Source organism: Salminus brasiliensis, chromosome 7 (assembly GCF_030463535.1).
Source record: "Salminus brasiliensis chromosome 7, fSalBra1.hap2, whole genome shotgun sequence".
Taxonomy (NCBI): domain Eukaryota; kingdom Metazoa; phylum Chordata; class Actinopteri; order Characiformes; family Bryconidae; genus Salminus; species Salminus brasiliensis.
In genome coordinates this window covers 146,159-155,000 of record NC_132884.1, presented here as the reverse complement: position 1 = coordinate 155,000, position 8,842 = coordinate 146,159, and the positions used below count along the sequence as shown (strand labels likewise).

Genomic DNA, 8,842 nt, shown 5'->3' with positions numbered 1-8,842 from the left:
AACCATAGTAATACCATTACTACATAGATCATTCCTCCAGAGGGGCCAACTATACCTGACTCCTCTAGATGGCGCTAATCAAACTGCAGTTAGAGGAATGTGTTAACCAAAAAAAGCCGGAAGATCACCATCCAGAATCCTCTCAGTGCTTCAGACTGGGTTATGATTAGGGTTATGATTATGATTATGATTAGGGTTAGGGTTATGATTAGGGTTATGATTATGATTAGGGTTAGGGTTATGATTATGATTAGGGTTATGGTTATGATTAGGGTTATGATTAGGGTTAGGGTTATGATTAGGGTTATGGTTATGATTAGGGTTATGATTAGGGTTATGGTCATTAACCTGCTTATTGTTGGGAAAGTTATAATAAACATCTGACCCTAAAACTGTTTAAAGTGAAAACTTTTAAACACAGCAGACACAAGTGTGTTTCACTGCTGAGTGTGTGTGTGTGAGAGTTGTGTGTAGGGGTGGGCTGGGGAAACACTGCAGCCAGACATTTCACAGCTACAGACCTCAGACATTCCTCAGTGAGGTCAGGGATTTAACAGTTAGCATTAGCAGATAGGGTGTGGCTCACTTTCAGTAAAACACACACACACACACACACACACTACAGGGAAGGAGCCTGTACGGTTGAAATATACAGTTAAGTTGAGCAAAATTATTATTGTTATTGTGTGTTAATGTGCATGTGTATTTGTGTGTGTGTGTGTGTGTTGGAGTGTATGACACACCGTTTTACTGCTGTTTCTGTAACCCAGCCTAATAAGGCTATCTGTGCCTGGGTGGCAGGGCTTGGGGAAGGGAGAGAGGCAGAGAGAGAGAGAGTTAAGTGTGTCGGGTGAGTTTCTACCAGATCTGCTGTTTGGAAGGATCTTCAACTGCTGTACCTCCAGATCTTCTCCTGGTTCATCATGACTTTTCTGAGCCACAGCTCTCTACCAAATCTGACTTTCTTTATATTCTAATCATACACTCTAAATGTAGGTATTGTGATATACACTGAGGAGGCGGAGCTACAGTCTCTCATTAGGGTGAATATTAATAACGCTCTAAATGTAGGTATTGTGATATACACTGAGGGGGTGGAGTTACAGTCTCTCATTAGGTTGAATATTAATAACACTCTAAATGTAGGTATTGTGATATACACTGAGGAGGCGGAGCTACAGTCTCTCATTAGAGTGAATATTAATAACGCTCTAAATGTAGGTATTGTGATATACACTGAGGGGGTGGAGTTACAGTCTCTCATTAGGGTGAATATTAATAACGCTCTAAATGTAGGTATTGTGATATACACTGAGGGGGAGGAGCTACAGTCTCTCATTAGAGTGAATATTAATAACGCTCTAAATGTAGGTATTGTGATATACACTGAGGGGGTGGAGCTACAGTCTCTCATTAGGTTGAATATTAATAACGCTCTAAATGTAGGTATTGTGATATACACTGAGGGGGTGGAGCTACAGTCTCTCATTAGGGTGAATATTAATAACGCTCTAAATGTAGGTATTGTGATATACACTGAGGAGGCGGAGCTACAGTCTCTCATTAGGGTGAATATTAATAACGCTCTAAGTGTAGGTATTGTGATATACACTGAGGGGGAGGAGCTACAGTCTCTCATTAGAGTGAATAGGCAGGAGCTGGTCAGAGAAGTGGTTAACTCCGTATTTTTGTGTGAAGTCATCTATTGGGAATTCTCTGTGTGTGTGTGTGTGTGTGTGTGTGTTTCTCCACTCCCCCTGAATTCCAGACATGTTCTGCAGTTCTGCAGAATGCTCTTATGGAAGCAGTTTAAAGTAAATAAATCTTTGTTTAAAAACACAAGAGACTAAAGAACCGTCCGACTGAACTGTTCTGTGTGGTTAAACGGTTCCACCACATGATGGAGGACTTGTTTTATATAGTTTGTAAAAGATCTTTACTTCTTTGATTACCCCCCACCAACAGCACCCCCCCCCCCCCCCCCCCCATGGAAACCCAGTTTGTTCCTGTCCACTGCTCTCTCTATTCTTCAGCCACTTCCACCACGGAAGAGAGGGGTGTGTGTGTGAGTGAGTCCCAAACACACACACACACACACACACAAACACACACACACACACACTTCTGCAGGAGCTAATCACAGTGAAACATTTCTTTGTTAGGAATTCTGAGCTCATCCTGTTTTTCCATGTTTAAAGAAGCATAGTTTCCATTATCCCAAGTCTCTTCCTACATAAGCAGGTTGCCTTGGCAACCAAATACAAAACAGATTCAAAGCAGTTACCAAGCAGAAACCCATCCAACTCTCCCACACACACAGACACACCCACATCTGGTCCCCACAAGTATAGCAGTACACGGTACACATGCAAACACACAGTGCACTCCGGGTCAGCACTCCCCGTCAGAGGGATTCTTTTTTAATTCAGGAAAATCTGGAGACGGTTCTGTAATGAAGATGGTTTTAGAATGGAGACGGTTCTGTAATGGAGACGGTTCTAGAATTGAGACGGTTCTGTAATGGAGACGGTTCTGTAATGGCGGTGGTTCTAGAATGGAGACGTTCTGACAGTTCTTAGCTGTGTTTGAAGTTCTGCTCTGTCTTCAGTTCAGCAGATCTGAACTGTCTGATGAAGATCTGCTCCATCGAAAGTGAACAGCGACATGCGAGAGTGTGAACGCTCTTTTAAACAAACGAGTTCTAGCATTTAGGTTTTTTTCTAATTCCACCTGAATTCAGCGATGGTTTGGAGAATGCTCCTCAGAAGCTCTCACTGAGACTTTATATAGCTGGACAGAAGCTCAACAATAGATCAGCATTGGCCATTGACCAAGGCAGCACAGTACTGTAGACATCCAGCATCTTGAACTGAAGTTCTGAAGACTCTGCGGGTAGAAGCTCTCCATCATGCTCCTGGAACAATTTTGAAACCCAACACATGATGTAACGCTGGCTATCCATGGTGTATTATTACACTGGAAGTGTGAAACCATGGCTATGAAGGGATGAGTTATGGACGAGAGAGGATGATCTGTGTAACACTGAGCTGTTAAGTGGTGGTGTAGGTGCAGAGCGAGACTGTGGGTGTATCATTTGAAGAAATCTGACATTTTCCTGAATCTTGATCGGTTCCTGTGGCTATCTGCACTGTTAAATTTTTAGAACCTCAACAGAATTGTTAAGCACTAACGTATCCAGTACTGTTCTGTTTCCTGTTTTAGGAAGAAAACGAGATTCCTTCCAGTGTGTTTGTGAAGGACCCTCCGCCGTTCCCTCGCGATGCCGACAACGAATCTGTGAACCTCGACCCCAACCGTTCGCAGGAGGAAGAGCTTCAGACCATCCAGCTTTCCTCTGATGAGAGCTGGGACCTGAGGAGGAAGAGGAGGAGGAGGAAGAAGAACTGAGTGTGTTGGAGCTGGCTGGAGAGCATATGGAGAAATCTCGTGCTGATAAGATCAAGCGCTCCAGCCTGAAGAAGGTGGACAGCCTGAAGAAGGCCTTCTCCCGGCAGAACATTGAGAAGAAGATGAACAAGATTGTTTCTGCAGAGAAACGGGAGAAGATAAAGAAGAGCCTCGGCACCAAGAGCTCCTCCTTCAAGGTGTCTCCGCTGTTCGGCAGGAAAAAGGTCAAAGAGGTTCAGGGGCAGGCTGAAGGAGACCAGCCTGTAGAGACTGAGAGTTTGCCCATCGCTGCAGCAACCATTGAGCTCAACCCCATCATCAGCCCTGATCAGAACCTGACCTTCACTCAGGTCCACTCTCAACTGGCCCCGGATCAGCAGGAGGCAAAGGTGATTGTGGATGCCCTGGAGAAGGAGGATGTGGTCATGGAGAAGGAGGATGTGGTCATGGAGAAGGAGGAAGAAGAAGAGGGGGTCAGTGAGGAGTACGCTCTTTCCGCCACGCTGCCCCAGGACACCTCACATGGAGAGGTTTGCCATAATGCTTTGCACAGAGAGGAGTTGGAGGAAGAGGAAGAAGACCAGGAGAAGGAAAGAGAGGAAGAGGGCGGAGCTCAAGCTGAAAGGGCTGTGTAGAGCCCTAACCCTAACCCTAACCCAAGGTCTTCCTTAAACACACACACACACACATCCTCAGTAAAGTCCACATTCACCAGCTTCTTATACATTAACTCTTAAATGGTGAATCAGCACCATGAACTGAAACTGCACAATTTAGCGTCTCTAAGAGCTTCTAGGGTTGGGGTTAGGATCTCTCTGAGTGTCTCTCTAAACGATTCTCTAAACAACTCTTCAAGTGACTCTCAAAGCAAAGTGATTCTTTAAGCGCTTTGTGGAAATGAGGGAATCTATAATCAATGAATTTAACCTGAACTTGATTTGAACACTTTTAACTTTAACACTCACGTTTGTTTAATCACTGAGAAATCTAATCTCACCCATTTTTCTATTAACGTCTTTATTTTCTGTTCTTCTGAAAAGAATCCGTGAAACCAAAGAGTCTGATTTCAGAATCTTCATTTCAGTACTGAAGCACCTGTGTCTGATTATTTACCATAATTATAATAAAGCATTTTAAAACACTGGATCTGTGTTTCCTTCACCTTCGTCTGCTTCACCAGCTTCATCATCGACCACAGACAACCAGCTCAGCCCATCTGAATCCAGCTGCCAGCAGAAGTGAATAAAGAGAGGTTGGCATATGAGTGAAGCTCAGGGGGGGTAAAATGTGGAGAAATTTGAGGGATATGAGCTCTTTAAAATCTCAGAACGTTTTTAGAGTTATAGCATCAACATGAAACAACAGTGTCTGATTTAAAGAAATGGTATATATATATATAGATAGATATATATAACAGACAACAGCGACTACAGTGGGAAACTGAGGGTGTGTTTATTTAAGCGCAGTTTCAGGATCAGTCATTAATAATATCTGCACTTTGGCGCCGCCTGTCGTTCAGCAACCAAACAACATGAAGAACAAAGACCAAGACGAGATTCCCTAAGAGAAGCAGAGGAAGAGGAAGGTGTATAAAGGTGTGAATTGTGTTGTAATAAAATCAGCGGTTTTAAATGAAGGTTAAAAACATCTTAAAAGAGATGCAGCAAAAACACGCGAAGCAGAATCCGCGTCACTGCGTTTTTTAATTAAATACGTGAAATCAGACAAGACCCGTTATTTATGTGACAAAACCTCTGTCTCTGTCTGTGTGTGTGTGTGTGTGTGTGTGTGTGTGTGTGTGTGTGTGTGTGTGTGTGTGTGTGTGTGTGTGTGTGTGTGTGTATTTAAGGGCGCATGCGGCGCTGTTGGCCGCAGTCACGGTGGCCGAGAGGTTAAGGCGTTGGACTCGAAATCCAATGGGGTTTCCCCGCACAGGTTCGAATCCTGTTCGTGACGAGTCGCTTTTTCTGAACCAACACGATCTGATCTGAAAGCTCCAGAGTCAAACCTGCTTTTCCCTCTTTATCAAACCGCTGATAAAGCAGCTCAGTGACCTGCAGTGGTCTTCATCTTCATCAGAGTCTTCCTCCACTTCACTGAACTACAGTTAAAGCACAGACTAAAGCTTCTGTCAGTACCTGAAAGGTGACACGTGGGGGCGTGGTCTTTCAGAAGAGAGAGAAATGATCAGCTGTGCACTAGGATTTCTTTTCACCACTTTATTTAAATTCACTTGTTCAACCAAACCTGTTTATTTACACACACACACACACACACACACCAACATGTGAATCCAGTCCTGTAGAAAAAGGTTCACTGCAGTCAGTTTAGCTAAAACTTTATCTCTGCATAAATAAACTTAATCAGATTACAGTTATAAACTCCTGTCTGTCTGTCTCTGTGTGTCTGTCTTTCTGTCTGTGTCTGTCTCTGTGTGTCTGTCTGTGTGTTTGTCTGTCTCTGTCTGTGTGTCTGTCTCTGTCTGTCTGTCTCTGTGTGTCTGTCTGTCTGTGTGTCTGTCTCTGTGTGTCTGTCTCTCTGTCTGTGTGTCTGTCTCTGTGTGTCTGTCTCTCTGTCTGTGTGTCTGTCTCTGGGTTACAGTGATGTTTTCATCAAAGCCGTGTGAATCTGAGGGTTCGGCTCCTCCTGCTCCTCTGTAACACTCTACAGTGAAGACCTGTATACACACCTGTATACACACCTGTATACACACAGACGAACAGTGCATATTCTAACCTGCAGGCGGCGCTGTTACAGTAGAGTGATCCTCAAACAGAAACACCACAAACAGAAACAGTCCTTATTTATTTAGTAAATAAACCCAATTAAACCAAAACCCCAAAACTTCAAAAAGACTGAAAATAAAACATCACCCCCCAATTAACACAGTATTAATCTCCACACTGAGCAAACCCCTGTTACACAACAGCGTCCACTGCCAGCCTCACTCTGTTGCTAATGGAGTGATCTAGGATTTGAGAGTGATCTAGGAGTGATCTGGGAGTGATCTGGGAGTGATTTGAGAGTGATCTAGGAGTGATCTGGGAGTGTTTATTCATCATCAATGACGGTCGGAGATAAAAGGTGCGCGTGATTACCAAGGTCGTTAATGACAGGCTGGAGGGATCAGATCTCTTTGATGAGGACTCCGTACGGGCGGATGGATTTGTCCACGAGCTCTCGCAGCTCCTTCTTCCTCTGCGGCTCCTCGCGCGCGTAAACGTCGAGCGGCACTCTGATGAGCCACAGCTCCGCGCTCTTCTGCACCCGCAGCTCGGGGTTGATCCGGTTCTGCATCATCACTCGGAACCGCTTACCGTTTGACTCGAACTCTTTGAACATCTGCGGGTCCAGCTCAGCTGACCTGATGTTCGGAGTCGAGTAAATCCCGAACTCGGCGCTTGCGTTGCCTTCGGACGGTCTTCCGGTCGCGTGGTAGGACACCGGCCACTCCCCGACCGCTGATTCGTTCCTCCACCCCCCCGGGCCGAGCCAGCCGTTTCCACCCGGGTACTTATCCAAAACATTCAGCGCGAATCGGTACCAGCCACACGGACGCGTGTACGGCTCTCCGCCGCGCGTGCACACGGAGGAGTCGGTAAGGTTCCGGAAGTCGTAATCGAAGCTCGGCGCAAAGAAAGCGTCCACGTCGACGAACAGCTCTTTCCGGGCCTCCGGTTCCGCCTCAGGCTCCGCACTGCCCGGCTCATCCCTGCTGAGAATGAGCGGAAGGAGCGCGCTCGAGACGAAGTTCTGGACAGTCAGCTCAGACAGGTCCAGGCCACCGGCCTGCGCGCGGGACTTCACGGCGGCGCCGGTGAGCGCAGACACCGCCTCTATCACGAGCTGTCGGTCCATCCTGCTGTGTCGCGCGGACAGGTGAAGTGAAACAGAAAGTAACACACTGTTGTTTACTTTCACTTTACTGCAAGGCTGTAATGGGACCTAAGCCTAAACCCTTACCCTAAACTTGAGCCCTAACCCTAAAGTCAAACCTTACCCTGAACCCTAAACCCTAACCCCTAACCATAAACCCTAACCCCTAACCCTAAACCCTTACCCTAAACTTGAACCCTAACCCTAAAGTCAAACCTTACCCTGAACCCTAAACCCTAACTCTAACCCTAACCCTAACCCTAACCCAGCAGGGGGCCCGGCCAGCAAAGTATGAAAGCTGGTGGGGTTGGAGCAAAGAACTCCAAGCCCCAGGATCCCCAGCGGTAATCAACGCTGACCAGACCCACCTGTGTGGCACGGTATAAATACACCCAGCCAAACACACTTCCCTGCTGCACCTTTATAGAGGGGTGAGCGGTAACAGTGGGTTTAAGTTGCGAACAGAAAAGAGAAAAGAGAAAAGCATTTGAGTTGTTGTCTTTAGTTTGAGTGAACATCACTCCTGGATTTACCTTTGTTTGTTTTACTGTCGTTTTCTGTGTTGCTTAAGATCAGTGTTTATACTGCCACCCCTCACAGCTGTGGTGGCACAGTGGGCTCCCATTACCAGGGTTGGGAATTCAAGCCCAACAGTCACCAAGCACACACCACAAGAGGAGTAGTTTCATTTACTCAAAATAAAACAATAAAAACTTTGACTGCACTTGAGTCCAAACCCCACACCACACCGTAACAGGATTAGCATAATATTTAAGTCCAGGCTTTAGAGTAGACATGTGAAGTATTGTATCCCTGTAAATATTTTTTGCCTTGCCGGTTTTGGATGCGTTAACGTGTGATGTTTATCCTGTTTTGCCTTCCGGAACTCATCATAGCCTGTTGACTTCGACTTTGGATTCTGAACTTTTTGTTAAAGCCTCTTTCATTTCAGCACTGCAAGCATTTGACCTTGTGTAGCATGTACACTAAGTCAACTTGAATAAATGCACTTTTTAATTTGAACTGTATTTAAACTGGTTGGACCTGTGGTTTCTACACTGCTGTATGTGATAGTGTACACATTTGCCACACAATTGAAATCCAGTTATTTCTTACCTTTTTGAAAATTTCAATCAGTTCAGAGTTTTCCCCAGGCTCGGCCTGGTGGCTTATGTTTATATAGTGGTTCAGGCTCAGCCCCGGCAGCTAGCACAGCCCTAGTGCCTCACCAGCCCCAGGTGTGTTCTGTTTGGCCCCTCTTGGTTGTCACGGTTGTGCTTCTGTTCTTCTTTGTCGCGTAACGTTTGCTGCCTTTTCTGTTTGTTTTATGGTTAATTGTTCTACAATAAACTTCTCGCTTTGGTCCATCCCCTGCGAGTGTTCTCCCTCAGTGTCAGACCGTGTGGATCATGACAACCAGCAGCTGAATAAAGTTTACTAAAGTTAAGCTAGATATATTTATAATATTTCACACAGTGACACACAAACCATCCAGCATTTCAGTAAACAGGTTTCATTGCATTAAGAATCAAAGTCCAATAAAGTCAGAGAAAGCTGC

The 8,842-nt window shown here is 45.4% G+C and overlaps 1 protein-coding gene and 1 non-coding gene across 2 annotated transcripts in view; both read left to right on the top strand.

Moving 5' to 3' along the window:
• The window catches only part of cavin2b (caveolae associated protein 2b), a 5,231-nt gene extending 679 nt beyond the window's left edge, over positions 1 to 4,552 (top strand). The window contains 2 exon segments of the mRNA XM_072683258.1: positions 3,223 to 3,358; positions 3,361 to 4,552. Coding sequence (XP_072539359.1) covers positions 3,223 to 3,358; positions 3,361 to 4,043 — 819 coding nt within the window. The 3' untranslated portion in view covers positions 4,044 to 4,552.
• A 730-nt stretch (positions 4,553 to 5,282) lies between these two features.
• On the top strand, positions 5,283 to 5,364 carry trnas-cga (transfer RNA serine (anticodon CGA)). Its single transcript has one exon. It is a non-coding gene; the product is annotated as a tRNA-Ser (tRNA).
• Positions 5,365 to 8,842: the final 3,478 nt, after the last annotated feature.